Raw genomic sequence first — 27,783 nt, forward strand, 5'->3', positions numbered from 1 at the left:
TACTTTTTTCCACATACTGACCCTCACATTCTAAATAGGCCTAGGTCCTAGACTGTAAATTGCAACCGTGCAATGCTAGCCAGAGCGTCAATCGATCATCATTGACTCTTGTTAATGTGGCGTGGGTTTGCGTGACCTTTCTGGCACCCCCCCACACCCTAAATTAGGTCATGACCTCTATCATAATCGCGACCTTGTATTGATATCTTTAGCTCTTGCCGTAATTGTGAGGTTGTGTGTGTTTTACCTGTTTGCCTTTGTCGTAAAAGACACACACTACACAAATACACACCTACACACACACACACACACACACACACACACATATATATATATATATATATATATATATATATATATATATATATATATATATATATATATAAATTATACATAAATAGATTATGAAATTCCCTATATCTTAAGTTTTTGTTACCACAGTAATAATAATAATAATAATAATAATAATAATAATAATAATAATAATAATAATGTCAAACGTGATATGCTTGATTCCAATAATTGTATTGTTTCTCTATTGATATCCATAACATTGATTTATTTCGAACAGATGCCCTAAATATGGCAGAATCTGATACCCACGAAGTTCTATAATACATAGGACACGTAACACACAAACCCTATATATCAAGTGGGTGAATTTGTATATACCCTAATTTGAACCCTATTTGAAACTAGGGTAAAAAAAAATTAAGAAAAACGACTGACTCGCGAGAAAAACAGAAAAATATATTATAAGGACAAAGTGGAAGATAAAGACCTCAGTGGAATAATATATATAAGTTTTAGTGGTGTTTTAGAAGACTTACAAATCCGTTTGTCTCGGTTTTAAATTATTGTTGGAACTTTTTATTATATATAAAAATGGCAGCTGACCTAGCAAGTGGTCTTCTAGACCAGGATATATTGCAAGATCACTATGTCATCGCGAATAATTTTAATGGTGAGTTTTTCCGTTCTTTTTTTTAGTTGAGAGAGAGAGAGAGAGAGAGAGAGAGAGAGAGAGAGAGAGAGAGAGAGAGAGAGAGAGAGAGAGAGAGAGAGAGTTTTATGATTTTAACCATATACAAAATAAGGACCTGAATTTCAAAATTACCTCTTTTACAAATAGTTGGATAAATATATTAAAAAAAAAAAGTTATCGGAATCTTGGGCAAAAATTTGGGCACTCACTTATATCATGCACTGAATGGATGTTCATAGATTGCGTGCATAGTTTGTGTACATAGATTCACGTACAGTCAAGAAATCACAAAGCGACAGCAATTATTTATCTGATCGTTTCTCTGCAAATGTGTACTGTTTATTCCGTACACTGAATTGGTGTACATAGTTTGTTTACATAGATGGTGTACATAGCATTTGTACATAGTTTGTGTACATAGATGGTGTACGTAGTTTGTGTACATGGATGGTGTATGTCATGTGTACATAGATGGTGTACACGGTTTGTGTACATAGATGGTGTATGTCATTTGTTACATAGCTGGTGTATGTCATTTGTGTGCATAGATGGTGTATGTCATTTATGTGCATAGATGGTGTATGTCATTTGTGTACATAGATGGTGTATGTCATTTGTGTACATAGATGGTGGTGTATGTCATTTGTGTACATAGCTGGTGTATGTCATTTGTGTACATAGCTGGTGTATGTCATTTGTGTACATAGCTGGTGTATGTCATTTGTGTACATAGCTGGTGTATGTCATTTTTGTACATAGCTGGTGTATGTCATTTGTGTACATAGATGGTGTACACAGTTTCTAGTTTATAGATGGTGTACACAGTTTCTGTTTATAGATGGTGTACATAGGTTGCGTACATAGTCCGTGTACATAGATGCACCTCCATTGAAAGAAATCGGAGCGCAACAGCATAACCTGTCCATAACACAAACGACCTTTGATATTATTAAACAAAACATAAAAAAAAAAAAATCAATCATTTCATTTGCTCTCAGTGAACGCCCTTCAGATCTCAGAGAGAGAGAGAGAGAGAGAGAGAGAGAGAGAGAGAGAGAGAGAGAGAGAGAGAGAGAGAATGTATATATATATACATATATATTATGTATATCCTGTAGGACTCTCCCGGGCGTCCTTTGCAACCTTGCCAAGGTCAGGCAATTGCGAGGAAGGGTGACCGCTTCCTTCTTTCGCAACTGCCTGAGGGAAAAAAAATGACTTTGGTTTATCTTTTGTTTTTTTGTTTTTTTTGTTTTTTTTTTGGGTCTGGGCCCTGGGCGCTCTTGGGATTGTGTTCTTGTTGCGTTTTTTTTTTTTATTCATGAAATTGTCTGTCAGAATGTGTCTCTTTCTCACGCACACGCACGGATATGTATATATATGATTATATTTAAATAAATTTACAGAGATAATACATATATATAATATATATATTATATATATACATATATATTGTATATTTATGTACATATATATGTATATTATATATATATATATATATATATATATATATATATATATATATATATATATATATATATATTATATATATATATATATATATATATATATATATATATATATATATATATATATATATATATATATATATATATATATTTACATATTTACATAAACTTACAGAGAGAGAGAGAGAAAAAATATATATATATTAATATAGATATAGAGATAAATACGTGCATGTAAAAAAATATATATGTATGTGTGTACAGAGAGAGAGAGAGAGAGAGAGAGAGAGAGAGAGAGAGAGAGAGAGAGAGAGAGAGATAATACATATAAATATACACATATGTAGAGATACATATATGTGTAAAAATATGTATGTCTACAAAAAGAGAGAGAGAGAGAGAGAGAGAGAGAGAGAGAGAGAGAGAGAGAGAGAGAGAGAGAGAGAGAGAGAGAGAGAGAGTTAATTATTCCTTTTCTTCCTCCGAAACACAGGCCGGCGAACCCCAATGTCGTGTAGTAAGCAGATTATTACCCACACTGTGGGTAATTTCTCATTCACCCGCAATATCGAGAGCGTAGGAGTTTTTAATTAAAAGAAATAATTACTAAAAGTGAGTCGTAATTCTCGTATAAGTAATTACTTATCAATTATAAGTGTTGCGTAATGGCCATGAGAGAGAGAGAGAGAGAGAGAGAGAGAGAGAGAATATATGATTATAGGAAAGGCATTTAAAACTAAATAAAATGAAGGGATAAAACGAGAGAGAGAGAGAGAGAGAGAGAGAGAGAGAGAGAGAGAGAAATGATTATAAGAAAGGCATTTAAAACTAAATAAAATGAAGGGATAAAACGAGAGAGAGAGAGAGAGAGAGAGAGAGAGAGAGAGAGAGATTATAGAGAGAGAGATAAATGATTATAGGAGAGGCATTAAAACTACATAAAATGAAGGGATAAAACGAGAGAGAGAGAGAGAGAGAGAGAGAGAGAGAGAGAGAGAGAGAGAGAGAGAGAGAGAGAGAGAGAATAAATGATTATAAGAAAGGCATTTATAAATAAAATGAAGGCATTTAAAAGAGAAATAAAATGAAGGGATAAAGAGAGAGAGAGAGAGAGATAAATGATTATAGGAGAGGCATTAAAACTACATAAAATGAAGGGATAAAACGAGAGAGAGAGAGAGAGAGAGAGAGAGAGAGAGAGAGAGAGAGAGAGAGAGAGAGAGAATAATGAATCCTTCCTTAGGGAGCTTCGGTGAAGCCACTGAATGAAGGAGGCTTCCCCTACTGATAACTGAAGCCTTTGACTCCCTACTTATTCCATATTAATCCCTTGATTATGTTATTTACGAAGTCGTTTTTAGTTTTCTGTAAAAGAAAACTATTGTGCCGGCTTGATCTGTCCGCCCTCAGATCTTAAAAACTACTAAGGCTAGAGGGCTGCAAATTGGCATGTTGATCATCCACCCTCCAATCATCAAACATACCAAATTGCAGCCCTCTAGCCTCAGTAGCTTTTAATTTATTTAAGGTTAAAGTTCGCCATAACCGTGCGTCTGGCAACGATATACGAAAGGCCACCACCGGGCAGGGGTTAAAGTTTCATGGGCCGCGGCTCATATAGCATTATACCGAGACCACCGAAAGATAGGTCTATTTTCGGTGGCCTGTACAGAAAACTCGATTGCGCCGAAGAAACTTCGGCGCATTTTTCACTTGTTTATTAAAGATATTGAAGCAAAAACCCACATTAAATCTACAATAACTTTAAAAGTCTTTCATTTTTTATTTTTAAGAGGCAGGGGGGGAGGGGGCGGTGGGCCAATTCGAGAATGCTTAAACTAAGTTAATGGCGTCTTAGGCTTCCTCCAAGTGAATATAAGAATTATATACCACCACACGGGGCATTAGGATTTTAGGGGTGATTAAGGTGGGGCAAGGCCGGGAAAATTTGGGAACCACTGCCAGATTCCATCATTCGTTCTCTAGATATTTTGTTAAAATGTCTTGCCGCGAATTTCCCCCATTGTTAGAAATAATAATAACTAATTTAATAATAATTTAATATTAATAATAACAATAATTTAATAATAATAATAACAATTTAATATTTAATATTTAACATTAATAATAACAATAATTTAATAATCATTTGATAATTTAATAACAATAATTTAATAATAATAATAATTGAATAATAATAATAATTTAATAATCATTAATAATTTAATAATAATAGTAATAAAATAATAATTTAATATTAACAATAATAATAATAATCGTTTTGTCGCCTGTCGTAATTTCCCAATCGAAATTTCATTTTGCACCTTTCCTGATATACAAATTACTGTTCGGTAATAAATACCGTTACATTTCTGTGGTCTATATAACTTTTCTCCTATACATTCGTACGGCGAAAAGGTATATTTCCCTCAACCCTCCCGTTAAGAACCTTGACCTCCGAAATGCTTCCACCACATTACAGCAAATCCCACTTAACCACTTCAGTTTGTAGTCCCTTCTCCACTTCAGTTTCTAGTTCCTACCCATTCTTAAAATCTTAACGGAGCCCACTTTAGCTCCTCAAGAGTCAGTTTCACAAGCATTGTCGTCTTTGCATTCAAGCACGGCCACTGTTTGAATTATTCAGATGTTGCCTCTCGTGTGTAGTTCACATTAAACAACTCTTTACTAGTTCATCTAACAACTCTGGACCGTATTCTCCTCAGACACTCCTCAATTAACTAATTAGCAAAGCATACACCTTCTTCTAAACTCAGTGGCTCTCAACCAGGGAAGGGGGGGTCAGCTATTTCCGGGGGGCGCGAGCTCTAGGAAAATAGTAAATTCCCTAATTATATTCGTTCTTCTCTTAACAAGAGTCACTAAGAAGCAGTGTCAGGTATGTAATTCATTCATTCCCAGAAGAATAAAAAACTTTTTCTTATTTTTCCGGTTTTACTCATAGATGCAAGGGGTGGGGGGGGGGCGTGGAGGGAAGGACCAACTCTTGGAGGGGGCGTGGTAATAAAAAAGTTAAGAACCACCACTGAGTCTAACTCAAACGTATTCTTAAACTTCCGTTCCTTTTTTATTTTGCTGCAATGGTGGTTGTGTTCGCTACCTCGCTTACAGCTTAATCTTCGTGCATTCTAACGCCTTAAGCTTTCATCAGATTCTTCACTTTTGGTATTGCTGACCCCTTTCCCATTTTTCAGGTCTTTCTGTGCTGCTTTCATCTTTTAAACTTTGTTTAATGAAAAATCTTGAGCGTAAAGCCATATTTTTCAAGTAACTTGCACATTCAAAACTCCAAGTTTAATCTACATCTCGCTACGTGAATGCAAAATATTGGACTTGACCCTAACACAACACACACACACACACACACACACACACACACACACACTCTCTCTCTTATATATATATATATATATATATATATATATATATATATATATATATATATATATATATATATATATATATATATATATATATACACACACATATATTGTTACATTGTTACTGTAACGAACATAACTCGTTCTGCCATGTTTTGAATTTAAAATTTAAATGCTTCATTAAAAATCATAACAGTTTACAATCTGTTGTAACTGTACCTCTCTCAGTGGTGAAGGCGGCTTCGAATGATGCAGTACGACCGAATTTTCCTGCAGAGCTTTCTCTTAGAGCTTTCGCTCAGAGCTTTCATTTAGGGGCAACACCCGAACAGCCGAGACGATGCAACTTACGACAAATATTCCAGAGCTTTATTGACTGTCTAGACTGACAGACGCCTTGTGACGTCGGCGCGTCTCCTCCTCAGCACGTCTATGCGCTAGTCTCGGTTTTATTGACAGCATTTATTCACTGGTACTCTTTAAAAAGTCTTAATTTACCGGCCTTTTGTGACGTTTTATTGCGAATTCAGAAGCGTTTTGTTATCGGGCCCCTCTGTTGGTTGCGTTCATTTAGTGGTTTTTCGTCAACAGTTTGTTTTCTTGGGGTCGTTTTCTGTGACATAACCCCTTTTAAATGCCTTTGTCGTCTTTGGAATGGCACGCAGGGGAATTTTTATCGTAATTTAGGATTTAGTTTCAAGATTAACCGAAGCAAAAACGTAACTAGAATCGCCTGGTAACAGTTAGACGCTTAGATCTATTTGGGTCACATCCGTAATCAAACGTTCCCGCCGCCAGCCCTCGTGAAATACCACCACGTTTCCCCTCCGATAATTACGAAATCAAAGCAGTTAGCAAACAAATCCAGGAATTCCTTTTGAAGCCAAGAAAAAAAGGGCACGCAGAAAGCAAAACTCACCTTGTTTAAATAGCCGAGTCCCCCCGAGAACGGTTATGAAGAAAAAAGCTGGTTACATCACTCGAGGAAAACAGGAATACTGACGAACATTTCGACCGGTGACCGAGAATTTTTGTTCGTGGGCGTTTTAAACTTTCATTTGGCCATTCTTGGATGTACACGACCTTTATAAAGGAATAACCGTCAAATGTAGACCTTAAAGTCTAGTTCTTAAGCACTCAATGAGGTTTGCACAACAGGGGTTTAGGTAAGACTGCCAAACCGAACTTATAACAGGTCTTGAACCGGCAACTGTCATACACTTGGCACCTGTGATCTCCTTGAGTTGCCTACAGACTTATTATGGGACAAGGTGTTTTTTTTTCTAAGTCGGTTTTTTTCCGTTAATTATTTCTTGTTTGCAAATTCGGATGATAGATTCCGGTGAATAAATGTATGAATTATTTCATGGGACCAGTGTTTTTAATGTTATTTTAGCAGGAGTATGGTGTTCTAAATTTATATCCAAGTTTTGTTGTCAGAGTATAAATATTTTTAGAAATATTCGCGTAACAAATATGAAACCACTTGATTTCTCATATTGATTTTGAGCTTGTACATATATAATGCGCGCACAAACGCGCGCACACTTCAGTATGCATGGGGTGAAAATAAAGTTAGCATGAATATATACATATATAACTATATATAAATAGACTATATATATATACATAATGTATACTTACATATATCCATATATCCTAGTCTTCTGAAACCATGCTGTATAGCTTGTGTATAGTGTATGTAGGGAGGGGTAGTATACATGCGATATGTATACAGTATGTACACATATATATCTTAAGTTGTGACTTCCTGTGTCAATAAACATATGTAGTACTATACTATGGATACTGTATGAGAGAGAGAGAGCGAGAGCCTGCCTGAGGAGAATGTATTAAGTTCCCTACGAGCTTAGGATATGTAATGAATTGAACGGAGCTTTCAAAATGGTCGCCGCTACCTGACAGGGGTTGAAAGTTGATCGAGAGGTTACCTGTATTCCTTACCATCTACTCTCTACCCTCTCCCACCTTCACCCCTTATCTCAATCCCCCTCCCCCCCACTTAACCATAATCCTCTTATTATTATTATTATTATTATTATTATTATTATTATTATTATTATTATTATTATTATTATGTCTACTGTGAATGGTTTTAAATTTTTTGGCGAATTGCAATTTCACATATTATTATTATTATTATTATTATTATTATTATTATTATTATTATTATTATTATTATTAATTTTTTTGTAGAATAGATAATTGATGCTTAATATATACTGTGAATAAGTTTTAAGTTCTTGTTATTGGCAAATTGTAATTTCACATTATTATTATTATTATTATTATTATTATTATTATTATTATTATTATTATTACTGCGTAAAATAGATAACAATTGATGCTTAATATATAATATGAATAGGTTTTAAATTCTTGGCAAATCGTAATTTCAGCTGTATATTATTATTATTATTATTATTATTATTATTATTATTATTATTATTATTATTATTATTATTATTATTATTGTGTAGTAATCATGCTTTTTTCTATAAAGTGTTAGGTAACATCCCCGTAGTTATTTTAGCAATTGCACTACTAACTGAAGTAATCATATTACACGGTTACTTAAAACGATCATTAAAAAAACTCGTAAGCACTGATCTTTAATGTACGTACAACCATTGTGGAAAATTTAAGGACAATCCGTCCGTACTTACGTCCACAATTAGACCAGACGCTCCGAGCAAAGTTATATATATATATATATATATATATATATATATATATATATATATATATATATATATATATATATATATATATATACATATACATACATACATACATACATACATACATACATGCTCATATATACTGGCAATTGAAACGGAGCAATTGGGGAAAGATTGCATTGTCTCGTGAGGTGGTAATTCGATACCTTTCTCGATTTACAACGGAGTGACGTAACGATTGCGTAATTCGGTGTAATGCGAGACAGTAATGAATCTTTCTGTACCCAGTTCTGGGTATTTTTTTATTTTTATTTTTTATTTTTATCTTCGTGGGTGCGATTTGATACTGGCTATTTTTGTGAAGATGTGATGGAATTTTGGAATTTTAAGTTCTCATTTTAAGGTATTAAATGTGTTTTAACATACGCGGTGTGTTTTCGCATTGTTTCAAATGTTTTCTGGGGAATCTTAAGAAGCTTTACTAGAATTAACTAAAACTAAAAACTATTTTATCCTGGTACAAGATGTTTATAAGGTTAAATGACAAATGGTGTATACAGATTTCAGTGAGTCTAAAATAGAAATGTAAGAAATATATATATTATATATAAATATACAGTATATATTATATATTATTCATACATGTATATACATTATATACGTACGTCCATGTATATATATGTACGTATAAAATGTATACTTACATGTATACATTATATATACACATACATATACATATGTATATTTAAATTTTATTTCTATATCTTTATATTTAAAATATAAAGATATAGAATTGTCACAGAATCCGTAATTGTAAAAAAAAAGAAAAGATAGAAAATCAAAGATAATGAAAATATATACATACCATTGACAAGAAGAGAGTTCAGATTTCCCGCGTCAGTGACCCAGGGAATTGCGACGCCAGATCATTCTTATTCAGCTAGTCTTATCAATTCTGAAGTGAGTAATAATTTCGAAGTGTCGTCAACTCGAAACAGCAAAAATCACTTCGCCAAACGGTGCCAAATCTTACTTCAATATTTTATATAAGTTTTGCAGCGTCCCTTCGGCCCCTAGCTGCAGCCCCTTTTGTTTCTTTTACTATACCTCCGTTCATATTCTTCTTGCATTATACTTCCCAGACTCTCCTAACAATTGATTCATGGTGCAACTGCTTTGAGGTTTTCCTCCTGTTACACATTTCAGACCTCCTACTCTCAATTTCCGTTTCAGCGCTGAATGACCTCATAGGTCCCAGTGCTTGGCTTTTGACCTAAAACTTATATTCCATTCCATTCCTACAAGTCTTGATTTCGGAGGAACTCAAAGTTCCCCAAAACCTTTTGAAATCATTTTTGAAAACTAACGAATTTCCTCCTTGCTAAATGCAGTCAAATTCATTTGAAACCCGCGCATGCGCACTCGTGGCCTGACGAAACTTGGAGTGCAATTGGAGTGCAGTGCACTCGAGGCTTGATTATGCATTTGAGTGACTTTGGGAGGATTGCTAATCTCTCTCTCTCTCTCTCTCTCTCTCTCTCTCTCTCTCTCTCTGCAAGTTTGGTTTCACCGGAGTTAAGGCTGTTTATATATATATATATATATATATATATATATATATATATATATATATATATATATATATATATATATATATATATATATATATTATATATATATACTGTATATATATATATATATTTCATCTGTTAAGTGTGGAATTAATAATAATAATAATAATAATAATAATAAAGTAATAAAGTAATAAAACAATAAAATAATTAAATATTATTATTATTATTATTATTATTATTATTATTATTATTATTATTATTATTATTATTATATTATTATTATTATTATTATTATTATTATTACTATTATTATTATTATTATTATTATGCAGAGAAAATAACATGCACACATAAAAACGTTTTGCTTTAATTATTCACAGGCATCCTCGCACCCCTAGGGGAGCGAGCCATGGCCACCCCTGGTCAAGAACCACTGCCTTAGAAGTTCTTAGACACAAACATCGCGTTTGTGCGTGTCTTTGATGACATCGGGACCTTGAAGTTTGTTTTTGTTTGTTTGTAGGAGGGTAGCGCCGTCAGTGCACCTCGTGCGGTGCGCTGTAGGCATTACTTAAGGGTCTTTGCAGCTTCGCTTCGGTACCTAGCTGCAACCCCTTTCATTCCTTTTACTGTGCCTCCTTTCATATTCTCTTTCTTCCATCTTACTATCCACCCTCTTCTAACAATTGAAAGGTTTTCCTCCTGTTACACCTTTCTAACCTCCTCCTCTCGATTTCCGTTTCAGCGCTGAATGACCTCGTAGGTCAAAGCGGTTGTCCTTTGACCTAAAATCTATCATTCCATTCCATACAGGATCTTAGAAATTACCATCTTTGTAGAGGTCATGACCCCCAATCGAGAGAGGGTCCATTTTAAGTTGTGTATATCTGATCTGCAAGAGCATTCAAAAACGTCTTAGTTTTCTGTAAAAGAAAACTTTTGAGGTGGCTAATTCTCTGTCCGTCCGCACTTTGTCTGTCCGCCTTAAGATCTTGAAAACTACTGAGGCTAGAGGGCTGCAAATTAGTATGTTGATCATCCACTTTCCAATTATCAAACATACCAAATTGCAGCCCTCCAGCCTCAGTAACTTTTATTTAAGGTTAAGATTAGCCATAGTTGTGCGTCTTGCAACGATATAGTACGTGCCACTACTGGACCGTGGCTGAAAGTTTCATGGGCCGCAGCTCATACAGCATTATACGTTGTACAAAAAACTCAATTTTTTTACTTTTTATTTTTGCACAATATTGTTTTCGGGTCTCAATATGACTCAATTCTCCCGGACACCAGACTTCCAAGGAGTGTTGTTAATCAGTAATTCATCGTCTTCATTTGCACTATTTTTGATGACTTTCTCTCGTTTTACAGCCAAGCTTTGGAACTCCGTACCTGCTTGTGGTTTTCCTGTTTTTTTCCAGCCCGTCGGCCTCCGTTTTCAAAGGAATTTGATCCAACTTTGTGCAATGGCGTTGGAACATCTTTTTTTAGCTGTTTCCACAGAGGATTTCAGTGCTGAAGGGATTAAATCAGTGGAAAAACACCCTGTCTATTAAATTGTCTGTTAGGTAGCTAAACATGTCGGATACATGTTGCTTACATACCACAAACAAGTTGAAAATACTACAGCTAAAAATGTCATAAACATGTTGAAAACATGTTGCATATCACAAACAAGTTGAAAACCCTACAGATAAACATGTCGGAAACATGTTGTATACATATCACAAATAAGTTGAAACACTACAGCTAAACATGTCAGAAACATGTTGCATACATATCACAAACAAGTTGAAAGCAGTACAGCTAAACATATCATAAACATGTCGGAAACATGTTGCTTACATATTACAGGTTGAAAACACTACAGCTAAACGTATCATAAACATGTCGGCAACACGTTGCATACATATCGCAAACAAGTTGACAACAAGTCGGCAACCATGGGTGAAGAACACATCTCTGGCAAATTCTGAAAAATCATATCAAGCACTGGTTACGACTACCAGCAAGTCACTAACATGTATTCAACATGTTTGTGATGTGTATGAAATAAGTTACTGACATGTTGATGACAGGTTTACTGTAGTGTGGACTCAGCTCCATGATATGGATAGATGTGTGTTCGTCTGCCGTCGAATCCCAGATACATTTCGCTCTCTCTCTCTCTCTCTCTCTCTCTCTCTCTTGTGTTTATCTTGGGGAAATGCAGGCTGATGAAACTGTTTGCTCAGGAGAGAGAGAGAGAGAGAGAGAGAGAGAGAGAGAGAGAGAGAGACTGATTCCAAGCAGAGATACCTCGTTGCTTCCAGCATCCACTGCATCGTCTGCCTCAACAAAGAGGACTTAGATTTCGTCTGTTAGCACTTCTGTTTAGAGAGAGAGAGAGAGAGAGAGAGAGAGAGAGAGAGAGAGAGAGAGAGAGAGAGAAAAGGCAAACATACTTCAAAAGATCCAAGTAACAGGGCAGGCAGCATGTAGCGGATTGTTTGTTTATCATTAATCTTTAAAATGTTTCTTGGTGTTATTTTTTTCATTGGCGTACTTTTTTATTTTCATATTTTTCTTTTTCAATAATTTTTTATTTTTCTGTAAAAGGAAACTATTGTGCCGGCTTTGTCTGTTCGTCCGCATTTTATTCTGTCCGCACTTTTTTCTGTCCGCACTTTTTCTGTCCGCCCTCATCTTAAAAACTACTGAGGCTAGAGGGCTGCAAATTGGTATGTTGATCATCTTTCCTCCAATCATCAAACACACCAAATTGCAGCCCTCTAGCCTCAGTAGTTTTTATCTTATTTAAGGTTAAAGTTAGCCATAATCGTACGTCTGGCAACAATATAGCCTAGCCACCACCGGGCCGTGGTTAAACTCTCATGGGCCGCGGTTCGTACAACATTATACCGAGACCACCGAAAGATAAATCTATTTTCGATGGCCTTGATTATACGCTGTAAACGGCTGTACAGAAAACTCGATTGCGCTGAAGCATCGCTTGACTGAAAGTTTTATACTTTTGGGGAGATTGTATTAATTTATGTAAATATTTTTTTATATATGAATAATACACCTCAGCTAGGTTATTAGCCACTGGACCGCGAATCACTCTGGAATTCACATTCTTCCTCTGTGTCGTCACTTGAGAAGCTAATTTAATTCTGACACACACACACACACCTTTGTCAGTATTGGTGTCCATATCATTAAGTACAACCAAGAAGCTTTTCTTGATAGAAGTTACGGAGAGAGAGAGAGAGAGAGAGAGAGAGAGAGAGAGAGAGAGAGAGAGAGAGAGAGAGAGAGAGCTTGTACTAACATTCATTTCAAGCTCTGTCTAGTCATAGATGACTTACAGATAAGAACACTGATTAAGAAAATCTGTAACCTTACTTATCTCTCTCTCTCCATACAGTGTTCAAACTGCTTTCTCAAACAGTACACACACACACACACATACAGTACTCACACACACCTAGTACACATACTCGTAAAATACACACACATACAATACACAAACACACGGATACGCATTTCAAAAATAGCATTTGTATCCCTGTTTGTGCGTTCGTACATCCTGTTGCTTAGGTTCGTAAGGCTTCTTCTTCTTCTTCTTCTTCTTCCTCTTCTTGTAGACGTTGGAGTGGAGGAGGAGGAGAAGGGTTCCTCTTCTTCCTGATTCGTCTCTAAGACACGTGGACTTTCTCTTCCGAGAACTCTCTCATCGTCAGATTGAGAACATGAGACCCTCTTGTGTCTTATTATTATTATTATTATTATTATTATTATTATTATTATTATTATTATTATTATTAATAGAAGTATAACAAAATACTGATGAAATTACGAAGCACATCAGACATAAGCCTAATCCATTCACAATACCTTAACTACCAAAGTACTAAATGTACAAATCTACATTCTCTCTTGACAGACTACAAGTAAGACTAACTCAGTCTTACAGAGGAGAAGTGAACAAAGACACCTCTCCTAATTCCTTGGAATTCTCTCCCTGCCTTTGTTCTTCCTAGTGCTAATAACCTCCTTTCTCCTACGGAGCTTTTATGTGATTTTTATTCCGTTAAGCTGTGGTTACAATAGAAAAAAGAACTGTTCGTGTTAGCAATGTGTGTTGTCAAGCTCATTTGATGCTAAAATTTTGACCAGTTTTGTGCAGGTGCATTAGTTAATGTGTATCTGTATATATACACATACGTATATATAGTGTGTTTGTGTATAACACCACCAGATAACAGAATAATTGTGGCTTATATGTACAGGCTTCTGACAAATACGATCTTATCAACTCATACCACAAACCTTTATCTGCAAATGTTCGCTATTGAACAAAACAACACCTGGTTTTTGCCACAGACTTTCTATCCCCGCTCTTATGAGAGCACAAAGTACGTGCTACGTTCAGAGGAGAAAGCGTTAAACAACAATAAAAGATTAGGACACTTCAATCTTTCTATTCAGTTTCCTTGACACGAATATCTGGGAGGTGGGTTTTCGTATTGTGAGAAATCCCTCTCACTCGGGGCGACTTGGGCTCAGAAGGTTGGCTAGATCGCGGAAGGATGTACTTCTTTGTTCTTTACTAAGTTATGTGCTTGTCAGTATCTAATATCCTTTGTATTACTGTATTCTACATCGATCTGTGGTTGGTGATTAAAATGATCGTTATAATCAGCTAAAATAAAAGCCATGGCTTAGGTCTATTTGCTTTTAAAAGTTGAGATAGGTCTAATGCTGTGCTTTTTCTTCTTCTTGTTTAACTGTTTAATAACAGAAAAATTATTTACATCCGCCATTGACTTGGGAGTAGTGATTAAACATTTGTAATCAGATAAAGAATCGTCATAGCAAGGGTCTAAATGCTTTTAAAAATGAAAAATAGGTCCAAAAACATTTTTTATTGTGTAAAACCAGTATCAAAAGCTGAACCTGTTCTTGTTTAAACGTTTGTCAGTATCTCTCTACGAACTTTCAGTAGACGCAGTTTTACTGAAAAAGACGTAAGGCGTACGTAAGATAAGTGCATTCAATTTATACTTAGTTGGTTTCATCAGACGCGAGGGGGATTTTATCCTTGTACCCAACTACGTCAAACTTGTAGAGGTTGGAGGACCTCACAAAGTGTGGGTGTTGGTACTGACCTCGCCACTGCCCGTCTAGACTCATAACTGTGTAAAAAAAACCTTATAAAATTTTTCAAGTGCTTCTTCAGGATCGGATTAAACGAGAATGATGAAAACTGAGCGCCTTGTGGTATATTACAGGAAATATCTGTAGCGCACTACTTTGGTGGTGGGAGGCCCCCCCCCCCTCAAGGGAAGACGGAGGAACCCCCAGGGGCCAGGGACGGGTGAATCACATGTTCTCTTTGTGCACACAAGGTCGACCTTTATTCCGAAAGTTTTCGTTGTGTTTTGTTTTATTTCGTCCATTCATCGCGTCCTCGATAACGATATTTTAATAAAGTTCTGCCCTGTATATTTTAATAGAACATTAATACGAAAATAACTTTGTGGTTAGATAAGATCATTCCCGAGGAACAGCGTAATATATCAGTCGGCCCCCGAGGCCATAATATCATATGATGATGAACCCATTCACTGCAAACTCGTGACTCTTATTTGTGTCTCGTCATGGTTGGTGCATGAACAATAGCCTCGACAGAAGAGTGCAATGGACATTTTACACTCGAAGGAGTTGAGAAAGAGAGAGAGAGAAAAAAGGACATAGCGGTCGCTGGAAGAATTTTAATGTTAACGAAGATTCCAAATGCGTAAAAAGTAATTTCGTGTTGATTAATCACCGAGAATTCGTCTTTAAAGTATTAGTTTGTGTCGTAAAACGTTTAGAATTATATTTTTGTGTTGTTGAGAGAGAGAAAGTATCGTAAACTGGAGAAATAAGCCGTTAAATAAGTTTCTTTTGGGGGGGGAAACCCCTCGCTTGCGCTCAGGCGCGGCTCACTTGTTCCGATAAGGGAGTGACGTAAACACCAAAACTGTCATGGCGTTTTGTTATGTTTTGGTGTCGGGCAGGAGGACCCAGCTGATCGGATCGCTTCGCCGCCCGCGCCCCGCGATGTAGATAGGCCCCCTCGCCCACGACAAGGAAGAGGCGGCTGCGAGTGACCCGCGGGCCTCCCGAAAAGTGGTTAAATGACGTCAGATACGGAAGAAGAGGCCACGACAGAAGCAGCAGCTGCGGCGGCGGCGGCGACGGTGGTGGTAGTCGCCCATCCTCATCATCATCACCCTCCTCACCCTCCTCCTCCTCCGGACAGGTCCTTGTCGACTGCCTCCGAGGCCTCCGAAGACTCGGCCACGGCGCTCCTCCCCGACGTGACCTTCGGCCCCGCCAACCACACGGGCATGGGCTCGCCCAGGAGCAACAGGGAGAGCCAGCCCCTGCTGGGGGCCAGGCACGAGCTGGACGATTTCAATCACTGGCCAGGTGCGGCGCCCCCCCCCAAAAAAAAAACCCCTTTTGGTTCTTTGAAAGCTTCGAGTTGTTTTTAATCGTGTCTTTGTTCGTCTCTCTGTTGTTTTTTTGTTGTTTTTCTTTGTGCGATGTTTCTCCCGACGGAGGGTCTGAAAGCGAGTGAAGTCCGCCGTCGCCTCCGTGCGAAGTGGTGTCGTTAGGCGGGCCTACCCTAGCCTAGGCTACCCTAAATGCCCACAGGCCTTTGGATGGGCAACCATACCTAATTTACACCCCGGGCCAATTAGGCTAGTCTGCCCATTATGGCCTCGGGTAATGTGAGATGGTAACTCAGGCTTTTTGTCGCCTAGCCTAACCTAATGAACATCTCTACGGTAGCCCGATGCCTTAGGCCTGTATGTTACGTAAACCAGTTCATGAGCGTACCTTTTTTAGGGTAGCCTAGGCTAGAAAGTTGGGCCGATCGGGCGTTTGACTAATTCGAAGCGCGTGGGAGAAGGTAAGTAGGCTGTTTTATCTCAGAGGTGCGTAAAGCCAATTGGGTATTCAAATTTCAGCTTAGCCTGTACCCTAAGCTATCTATTTTTACTATGAAAAGTATTACTTTAAACCATTATCTCATTTTGAACTGATAATATAATTTTCCTTTGTTTTAAAGTGGTCTGAATAGTTTCATTTGCAAGTGACCAAACCAACCTAACCTAACCTAGGGTATCAGGTCTTTAAGTGTGTGATATAGTGCGTTGGTCAGGTCATTTGCGAACGAAACACGTGCCTGAAACTTTCAAAGCACACGTTAAAACTTGGTAAAATATTATCACGTCTGAAATGTGATTTTAGTATAAAGAAAAATATTAACTTAAATTTTGCATCGGCTTGCGAAGCCTAAGTTAAAATATATGCTTTGCATTTTCTGTGAATCTTAGCCAAATGTACTTAGTTTAACGTAGGTTTGCAGATAAGGTTTCAGAAGCTTGTAGTGCAGTGCAGAGGTTTTCCTAAAAGTGCTGATTTTCTAAGAAAAGTACATTAGCCCCAAACTAATATACTGAAATGGTCATAATTAAACTTTTTCCCATGTACGGAGTTTATCATTTAAAACTTATTGTTTTACTGAATCTATTTTTTTTATTGAATCTATTTTTCTTATTGTGCAACAGTTTTCAAACACTGATGATATTCACAACATTTTTTTATATGCATTCATTCTCTTTGTTTTTTTGTGACCTTCTGTAATGAAATCTATGGTTTAATAATGCACCATTGTTTATTTATCAACATCACATTATTTCATTGTAAGACAGAATCAGTTATTAGTGACCTTAATCATCATTATAGAATACGGCACAGAGAAGCATTTGGACTTTGGAAGCTAAAATGTACAACTCCGGGCAAAGTTTTAACTTTTGCCGTTCACTCTTCTAAATGGGTGTGTAATACTTTGATACTTTGGCTGATGTGGTTCGTGTCGTAATATTGAGTATATAGGTTTATGTAAAGTGGATCACTGTTCACCAAGTCAGATGTGAAGCAAATTCGACTTGATAGATTGTGACACTTATGGTAATGAGTCTATATTCAGTATGAACTAATCATGTCATGTGTTATGCATGACGGTATATAACCGTTTGGGGGAGTGAATGGTAAAAGGAAATACAAAATGGTGGTGGTTATCATACATTTTAACTTGGTGTCCAAATACTGTATTTCTTTGTCTTCAGTATGAATGCTAGAAGGCAAGATTATTTAAGAATATTTATTTATTTAGTCGTACAAGGACAATGTTTAGTGATACTGAAAATTTAATGTATGAAAAAACATTGAATTACTCCTCAAAGATCACATCAATAGAAACTGCAGTTGACTCTATATCAAAAATGATGTGGAAATTATCAGATATTTTGAAAACTATAGCACAAAAGTTAAGCCAAAGAAAACAGTTTATAAGGTGAATGACTTGAGTGAATATAAACTTCACTCATAACTGTTTTGGTTAATTTTGAGGCAATTTAGGCTTTCTCATGAACCACCAAGTATCTCGCCACAGATCAGCGTCTCGTGTAGAGTTTTCTCGCCATTTTGTAAACCCAGATCCGAAGGTCAGCCGGAGATTTTTGTATTTGAAATGCTGTTACTATCATTACTAACGATAATGGCACATATTTTAGCGAGCGCGACTATATATTCAGTGACTGCTCAAATTCTCATCTTTACCAGTTCTTCTCATCCATTTTGTCATTGCCAAGTTGTGTAGGCCTATGTGAAGTGTGCTTTCGTTTCATTTTGGTACGCAATGCTTTTTAGTCAGGTTTGTGAATGGTTGATAGTACACTCTTCACTCCCACAGCTAAGGAACAGTATATCCTATCCATTGTTGTGAAATAAGTTTGTAAATAATTTACAGCAATGGTGGTCGTTTTAAAACTTGTGAAATATGAGATTTAGATATTTGTGATGAGTATGATACTGAATTCATAAATGTTTAACCAGTTATAACCCCGAGTGTCCAACTAGTCTTAAGTGAGAGAATCGCAGTGGGGAAGCCTTACATTTATGTAAAGTAAGGTAGGCCGTGGGGTCTTGAGTGGAACAAGAACTTGATTTCTGTACTGTATCATGATTCAAATGTCAAGTTTTCAATGCAGTTGAGATGTTACTTTTTTATTTTGATTAAGATTACTTTTGATTCCAATTAAAAGGAAAGTTTATTGTGATCTCCAAGACATCCAGAATTTGTTGCAGTGTCTGTATCATCATTAATATTGTACTCACATGAGTAGCTGAGAAAAGTTAGAACAGCAATTTCAGTTGCAATGTACAAAGCTTTTCAGGAATGTATCACAGTTCAGGTTGCTGTTCAGTACATCGTTGCTTCCTTGCAACTTTGGTGACATAATTTCTTAGTCCAATTCTGCTGAGGACTTTTTTTTTTTTTTTTGTACGCCTGGAAGAAATAGTGAATTTAAAAAGAAATTTTCAATGCAGAAATCTGCCAAATTCACTACACAAGCCTAAACTATGTAGTTTGGTATTAATAATATATACAGACACCACCCTGCTTACGAACATTCAACTTACAAGCATTCAGAGAGATAAACAAAAAGGATTGCAAATTAAAACTGTGTTCAGAATGCTCCCCCTTGCCACCTCCAAGTTCAGATTTTGTTTTTAGGGCCTATTCTATACATATAGTGCTGTATGTACAGTGTATTGTGTTTTAGGATAAAGAAACGTTCAGCACTGTATTGACTTTAGATCATACTGTTCTTATATAGGCCTGAAGAGTACAGTAACCAACTTGCAAGCAATTCATCATACTAACAGCTGTCCGGAACGAAACGCGTTTGTAAGTGGGGTGGTGTCTGTGATAAAATTAATGGGTTAGCCTTGACTTCCACTTTGAGCAACAGTCAGGGACCCTAAACTTCACTAACTAACCAGACCTAATGCAAGATGACTTGGCGACTTGCGTATCGTTCTTACTCATCCAAAGTCCCTGTTTCTTGACTTTGTATTTGCAGTAAGCATCAAGTTAATTCTTCACTTGACAGTTCTAAGCAATTTATTCCCTAAAAGGTTCAGTAGTCCTTTTAAATTGTGCCATTCCAACAGCAAATAGTAAAAGGCTAATGAGCAGGAAACTGTGAGGTGTGGAGAGGTTTAGAATATTGCCATGATTTGATTAAATGTTCATGCGACATGGACCTTGACCTACATTGAACTCCAAAAATCCTGTAACTCAAGGCATGGACTATTTTCAGGTCCTCTAAACAGTGCACACACACTTTTGAAGTAAAATCACTAGAATAGAAATATGTCTCCATATTGATTAATACACCCATAAGAGCTGTCCAGTGTTTATACAGAGTTGTGATACATTTATATTAGTTTTGGTACAGATATCAGGTTGTTTTCGTGTATATAGCCAGTGCAGTGAATCCAAGACGTCCTATGTCATTGTAATGTATCAGTAAACTACCTTTGATTTATTCATGAAGTTGAAACAAAGAACTCGCAATGAAAAGAAGGATTTTTCAGTATTTCTCTTTTTGTATCATCTCAGAGAACGTGTATTTTGATGGACATTTGGTGTTGTGAGTTTAACATTTGCAAAAGCTTCATGAAAATTTTTGTCATCATAATTTCAAATTTATATATTGAAACAAATTCTGTGACAGTTAAATAGTACTCAACTAATGAAGTATGCGCAGACATCTACATCAGTTAAGAGCCTGTTGCATTGAGTGTAGTGGCTATGAATATAGAGGCATGGTTATGAGATACATTTTTCACTTGCTTATATTTTGAGGCCTCATTGAATAAGACCTCATTAACCGATTTCTTTTTACCATCTGCGTCACTTTTTAAACTCGTCCCAGCAAGCACATTTTCAAGGTCTTCTCTCCTCCGGCTTCCCAACACTTCAACGTAGAGGGGGTGGCTTTATGTTGTAATACATTAGGTGTTTAGGTACTTACTTATTTTGGGATGCAGTAGCCAGCATACTGGTTATGTAATTAATTTACTGTCTGGAAGGTTGAGCTAGGACATCCAAAAGGCAAATGTGTTAATTTTATCTGGACAAGGTTTTTAGGGTTTTTGTTAATCAGTTGTAGTGTTCAGTACCATTATGTATGGGAAGGGCTAAATGTTGTTAAAAAAAAAATTAGTTTTCAAATGTAATTCCAGGACCAGGCACTCGTACAACATGAAATATCAGGAGCTGTTATATGGGGTCCTGTCCTAACCAAATGTTGCTTGCACCAAAATTTTGAGATTCATAAAATAAGTCATATGTCATCTTTTTTCTGGGTTTGAGTGTGGTGCAAGTAGTAGTTCATGACTAGTTACTGAAGATTACTGAGAGAGAGAAATAATCTTTTTAAACAGCTCTTCCCCGTAGGGGGGTTAGAACACCTCACACAGTGTGCACTTTGGACATTACTTAAGGTTCTTTGCAGTGTCCCATTGGCCCCTAGCTGCAACCCCTTTCATTTCTTTTACATTACCTCCATTCACATTATCTATCTTCCATCCTACTTTCCACCCCCCTCCTAACCATTGTTCATAGTACAACTGCGAGGTTTTCCTCCTGGTACACCTTTAAAATCTCTTCACTTTCAATTTCTGTTTCAGTGCTGAGTGACCTCATCCCAGTGCTTGGCCTTTGGCCTAAATTCTATATTCCTTCCTTAATATCAGGCCTTGGTAAATTCTGTTTGCCTCGTATATCAGCTCGTCAGTAAAATTTCTGTTGGAGCGTTGTCTCCCTGGGTTGAAAATTGTCTCGCACACATACACTATTAGGCTGTTGAAACAGGGCTAATGTGGGATCACAGCTTTTTCGAGTAAAGGGATTTTCTTCAAAGAACAGGCTAATTGTGAGCAAGTTTTACCAAGTATGAAAGTCTGCCTGTCTGTAAAGAAATAGCATGAGAGTAGTACACTTGAGCAGTATTGTAAGGACAGGAAAGCGATTACAGCAGAGAATGCACTACTACGCTTCTACATGAATCTCTTATTATGCGTACACGTTTAGGTTTTGCAATAGAGACCGTCAAAGCATAGGGACAGGGAAAGTGAACAAGGTGAGGACAGCACAGTAGGGTCTCCTGTCAACATAATCTTGGGGGTTTTGTGTGTCTGACAAGTTTTCCAATTTCAGGCCTAGCCTAGGATAAGCTTTTCTGGCATCAATCTACCCACATAAAACACTGCAACTACAAGGTGGTAAGGTGATTTTCAAAAGTAAAAGCATGAGTTTTCTCATAAAACAAGTAGATTGCATTTTTTATCTTAATTAATCATACCTTGTGGCACTCTGCTTCAACTAAATCATGTTGTGGCTAGCTGGAGCGCACTAACTACAGATGGATAAATGACATGCTAGGAGTTTGACAGAGTGTGATTGCGATTGCACTTGAGATGACACAAGATAAAAGTACTTTGATTTAATTTTCTTATAGATTTACACAGACAACTGTTGAAAATCAAACTGCAGTCACAGTGGAAGCACAAGATATTGACCCAATGTCTGGAACATTGTACAAGAAAAAGATGCTTGCAGTATTTGTACAGGAATCCAGATAGCTCAATTGATAAGATGCCACTTTAGTGAATGTATGGCTATTTTCAAGCAGTGTGATCAATATTCACAGCACAATAACAGATGCACAACATGCCTACTGGTAACGTAAAATGCTTGGAAAAGTGAGCTAGGGCATTGGAGACCTACACATAGAAACCTCAGCAACTTATCAACATTCATTTCCACCTTGTATCACAGCAGCACTCATTTGGCTTGATGCCAGAGAACTTATAGATCAATTAATTGATCATTGCTTTCACAGTCAGGGATCTTATTTTGGAGTATTATTAATTTCTGTTGCCCGTTATCCACCAGAATCCAATAATTCAAGTCCATAATGCCGTGGGGACATTTCCGTTCTTACTGGTCTGCTTCAAAGCACACCCACAAAATAGTGGACACTCATTACGGCAGGAGTAGTAGCTTTCTGTTGGATGTCTCACACAAGCAAACTCTACTACCGGCAGCACTAGGTGTAACTTGGCAACAGTCTGGTCAGATTGCTGTAGTAGCCACATCATGTTATGTAAGAGGGATAAATCAGGGTTTTGGCCACTTCAGTGCTGTATTTGTGAGGAAGCGTGTGAGGTGTTGCTGAATAAATGGAGGACGAAAAGTGCGAGTTCTGTGTGGTGGTGGTTTGGAGGGGCAAGTAATGAGATACTACAGAATTTTCAGTAACTTAGTTATGAAATACTATATTTTTTTATTTGATATTGGCCAGTTGGCCTTACCTATAAAATTTATGGTTGTGCAGTAGGCTTCTTAATACAGTATATTACAGTCAACTTAGTCACAGGGAATTTTCGAAGCACTGATTATGATCAATGTACATAATTTTTGGTAATGGTTATGAAAGGTGGAAGTCTTATCTTATAAACATTTCAGTTTGCAAGTGAAAATATTCACACAGTTGTATAACCACGCTGGTTTTATGTAGTGGCGTTAGACTTAAGATATGTACGTCTGGCTTATTAACATATTTGCTCTTGGTAGACCTTTGTGATGTGTGGTAAATTGCTGTCTCTTATGAAACTGACAGGAATTCCTGTTTGTAGTTTGATTTTTTTTAAGAATAAGATTAACCATTTTTTTCAACTTTGTAATTTTATGGTAACAGATCAGTACGTACCTAATTTTGGAACTTGAAAAATCCACAAATTTGAGAACGAATATATTCATGAAATCCACATTCGGTTTCGAGTTATGTGCGCCCTCTCCAGTGTGGAGACACTGGTTTTTCTTTTGGGGGTACTCCGGTAGAGTAGAAAATATATCCAAGTTGGCCTAAATCAGAAGCCTTGCTTCATGAACTGAGTTTTCGAAATCTCCTGAAGCAGATTCTCTCCACAAATGATTGTTTCTGTTACAGGAAGTTGGGTTATGGTAAAAATCTAGGGAATCGTTACAGTAAGAAGTAAAATTAGTCTAGTGTCCATTATTGTTCACCTTTCCAAATTGACATTGCAGCTATTGAGTTTCTGTAGTTTTAACATTTGCATTGTTTATCAGTATAGTCTTTGTTTACAGTGATCCATATCTTTCACCCTGTTTGAGTAGCTGTCTGTGCTTGCCATATTCACGATTGTCACAGATTTTTTCCCCCCTTGAGTGTTCTAGCCTGAGATTTCAAGTGCATTTTGTGTTATTTCATAGCTGCTTTTAAGTTTGTTTTGGCTCGTAACACTGGTGATGTTTTGTTAAGGCATTCTGTTTTCTCTCAATACACAGTGATTCATTTAACAAGGCCTGTGTTGACCGATGTAGATCGTAATTGATATCAAAAGGAATCTTGTGCAGTACTGAATTTTGATGAAAAGAATCCCCATCTCCCGTGTATTTGCTTACTTGATAAGTTCTCTCCCAACTCGTGATGTAGTCGATTCCCTGTCAAACAAGAAAATGAATACAAGGAGAAGCAAGCAAATATAGTTCTTCAATTTTTAGCCAAGTGTTCACTGTATTTAATTAATTTTACATCGGCATTCAAGACACATTTGTACAGGTGCTGTAATAGTTACAAGTGAATCTTACAGTATAGTTACATGTGCTTTGTTGGGCTGGCCATGACTGTAAAATTAAAGTATTCCAATATCAATCTTTTATTTATTATTGCACTTCTGCTGAAAGGTTACTTGAAGTGGCATAACTGAAAGTTGGTCATTGGTGAATTGAATGTCATAGTGTGGCCCCATTTTTAGTGAGGGCAACAAATTCATTAACAGTGTATTATATTGTGTTTTTGTAGGTGCAGGATATCTGGTGTTCATAATTGACCCAGTTATTTTGCTTCAGTTTTTTCAAGTCCGTTCTGTTTTTTGGTTCAGCTCAAGACAAGACCTTGAAAGTGAAAAGGAGTTTTATTAAGTTTTTTTTTTTATCTATCGTTCTTAAGTGAAAATGTAATACATGAGTTGTACAGTTGTTTTTTGAATGTTTAATTATTGTTTAATTGTAAAGTTTAAACATACTGATTTCTCTATAGTTTGTAAAAGAAGAAATTTGGGTTTTACAATTGTTTAAATGTGGTTATCATTCAATCTGAATAAACTTAAACTGATTTCTCTCGTTGTAAAAGATGCCTGGAACTGTCCTTTGATCCTTAGGTCTGACAAATTTAGCCCTAGAATATGAAAAGATTAATGAGGTTTGAAGTGGGTACGCCTTGGGAACTGTTTAAATCTTGGGTATCGACTCCCTTCTAATGTTGTTTTCCATTTTTCCAGACGATCCCCACTTCACAGATCTAGTAAGGCAAGCTGAAACAGCAATAGAAAACGGCATATATCCAGAGAGAATATATCAAGGCTCTAGTGGAAGTTATTTTGTTAAAAATAGTAATGGGGTAAGTGATGCAACCTTTCTGTGTGCATGATGTTCGTCTATAAAACTCTGTGTCGTTGGAGGAATAATAAAATTCAGTTTCACAGTTTTAATACATATTTATATGTACTGTTTAGTTGACGAAGTAGCAAGCATTGTTACTTCAGACTATATAACTCTTCTGTAATTTAGATTCTCTGTGGATTGCTAAGGTCTGCTAAAGTAAAGAAGTGTGCTGGGAATTGAAAGCTTTGAGAACAGTGTCCATTGTCAAGTCAGTGTTGTAGCATTTCATTAGATAACTTCCCTTTATCAAGGTTGGACTACTTACAGCGTACTATGTTATGTAATGCACTGTACTGCCATCTTATGTAGAGAGATTTAATGTCTTTGTTTTACCTTGAACGTAATATCTTTGTTTTACCATGAACTGAACCAAAGTTACCCTTCAGGTAATTGATACTGAATTTATTTTCACCACTCTTCTTGTCTAGTATTGTGTGTGTTATGAATAATGGTTTTGATGTTTATCGTACCTGCAGTTGACATTAAGACAGGTTGTCAGATGAGAATTTTAATGAAGCTGTTATCAGCTTTTAATGAAGAAGTTATCAACCCCTCTACTGCCTTGGTGTTAGTGTTCTTATCACGCTGTACACTCCTGTTAGTTGACATGCCACATACCTCTGATAACAGCTTTTGTAAATAGATTTTAATGTTGTAAACTGGGCCCTTACCAAATTGTTTTCATTTTTACACAGTTTTGGTTTACGAGGTAGCTGATGCAAGTCACCTGCTTCAGGAATGTCATAAATCTTATAGTTTTGTAGTTAGAATAAGTCAGAATGTCATTCAGGATTTGCTTAAAATTTAAAAGCGTCACAAGGCGAAATTATCATTGTGAATGTCTTTTAGGGATTAATGTCATTTTATGCACTTAAAGAATTATCGATAGCAATTTTTTGGGGCTTAAAATCCCTCTGAACACATGATAGAGCAATTTACTTAAAATAATTCTGGAACTTGTGTTTAGATTTGAAAGATAGTATTAGTTCTCTGTGAATGTAGATTATCATAGTGCCGTGGCTATATGATGGTAGGGAATGACGAAGAGTTGGTTGGTGCATGTGGACGGCACAGGTATTTATATTTTTATTATTTAGAAGATGAACCCTATTCATAGCGAACAAACCCACCTGGGCCATTGACTTGAAATTCAAGCTTCCAAAGAATATTATGGTGTTCATGAGGAAAAGTAAGAGGAGATCAAGGGAAGTACAGAAGGGAGAGGTCTCGCTTATTAAAAAAGAAAAGTTAATGAATTGATAGATAAAAATTTATTAAAATGCAAGGAGAATATATTAGAGTAGTAATGCATTGCATCTTCTCTTGAATTTTTGAAGTCCCAGTAGTGAGGAATAAAGGACCTCTGGAACTGAGAACTTCTACAGTGGGGCACATTTACTGCACATTGGTGATGCTGTTCGTGGGTCAATATTTTTGCAGAAATATCGAAATACAGAAAGACGACTTAACTTTTACAATCTTCTTCCACAGAAAGTAATATCTGTATTTAAGCCGAAAGATGAGGAGCCGTACGGTCGACTTAACCCCAAGTGGACAAAGTGGCTCCACAAAGTCTGTTGTCCATGTTGTTTTGGCCGTTCGTGCCTCGTACCCAACCAGGGATACCTTTCGGAAGCTGGAGCATCGCTAGTGGACCAGAAGCTGCAGCTCAATGTCGTTCCTAAAACTAGGGTGAGTGAGGTGTCTCCATTTTGGCGCAGGGACGTTACTCTCTCAGAATGCAAATGTTGTGTGTGGCACAGTGTTTGCAGTGTGAGGTGTCCTTTGTAGCATTGCTGCTTTGTTTGTATTTTTTTAATAGGTTATCACATGGAATTAGATGTGCTTTGAGTTCTTTCCACGCTCTGTCCTGTACGCCTTCTGCCTGAACTCCCATCAGTTCTGGGTCTTAATCTATCCCCTTTTTCCACTGCTCCCTGTTTGTACTGCTCTTCTGACTCCTTTTTTCCTCTTTTTTCTCCGTACATGTCCAAACCATGTCAGTTTTTGAAATCTCAGGTGATGATCAGTTTCTAATGCCTATCCTTTCCTGCTTTTATTTTTTAACAGTAGTGCAACAGAACATTCTCCTGTTCTGAATTTTTCTATGCTAAGGACTGTCCCTATTAACGATAACATATGTAGAAGATTTTTAGTTTTTATTTTCGTAAACATTTGCTTTTAAAATACTCTAAACAATATAATTGCAAGTCACAAAATTTCAA

General features: G+C 36.6%; 2 protein-coding genes across 9 annotated transcripts in view; one reads left to right on the forward strand and one right to left on the reverse strand.

Annotated features, from left to right (window-relative positions):
- Positions 1–7,113, reverse strand: part of LOC136830343 (4-hydroxyphenylpyruvate dioxygenase-like protein) — a 57,578-nt gene extending 50,465 nt beyond the window's left edge. Inside the window, exon 1 of one of the 2 annotated variants that reach the window (XM_067089797.1) lies at positions 6,775–7,113. The gene's annotated coding sequence lies outside the window, so the exon portion shown is untranslated. Of the gene's footprint in view, positions 1–6,074; positions 6,373–6,774 lie in introns of those variants that run through there. The other variant, XM_067089798.1, reaches the window with a different exon arrangement.
- The window catches only part of Pi4KIIalpha (phosphatidylinositol 4-kinase II alpha), an 81,114-nt gene that overhangs the window by 45,046 nt on the left and 8,285 nt on the right, over positions 1–27,783 (forward strand). For 4 of the 7 annotated variants that reach the window (XM_067089803.1, XM_067089802.1, XM_067089805.1 and 1 more), the window contains exons 2-4: positions 572–964; positions 25,396–25,514; positions 27,050–27,250. In XM_067089803.1, coding sequence (XP_066945904.1) covers positions 886–964; positions 25,396–25,514; positions 27,050–27,250 — 399 coding nt within the window. In that variant the 5' untranslated portion in view covers positions 572–885. Of the gene's footprint in view, positions 1–571; positions 965–15,195; positions 16,594–25,395; positions 25,515–27,049; positions 27,251–27,783 lie in introns of those variants that run through there. The other 3 variants (XM_067089800.1, XM_067089806.1, XM_067089799.1) reach the window with 2 other exon arrangements.

This window comes from Macrobrachium rosenbergii, chromosome 46 (genome assembly GCF_040412425.1).
Source record: "Macrobrachium rosenbergii isolate ZJJX-2024 chromosome 46, ASM4041242v1, whole genome shotgun sequence".
In the NCBI taxonomy this organism is placed as follows: Eukaryota; Metazoa; Arthropoda; class Malacostraca; order Decapoda; family Palaemonidae; genus Macrobrachium; species Macrobrachium rosenbergii.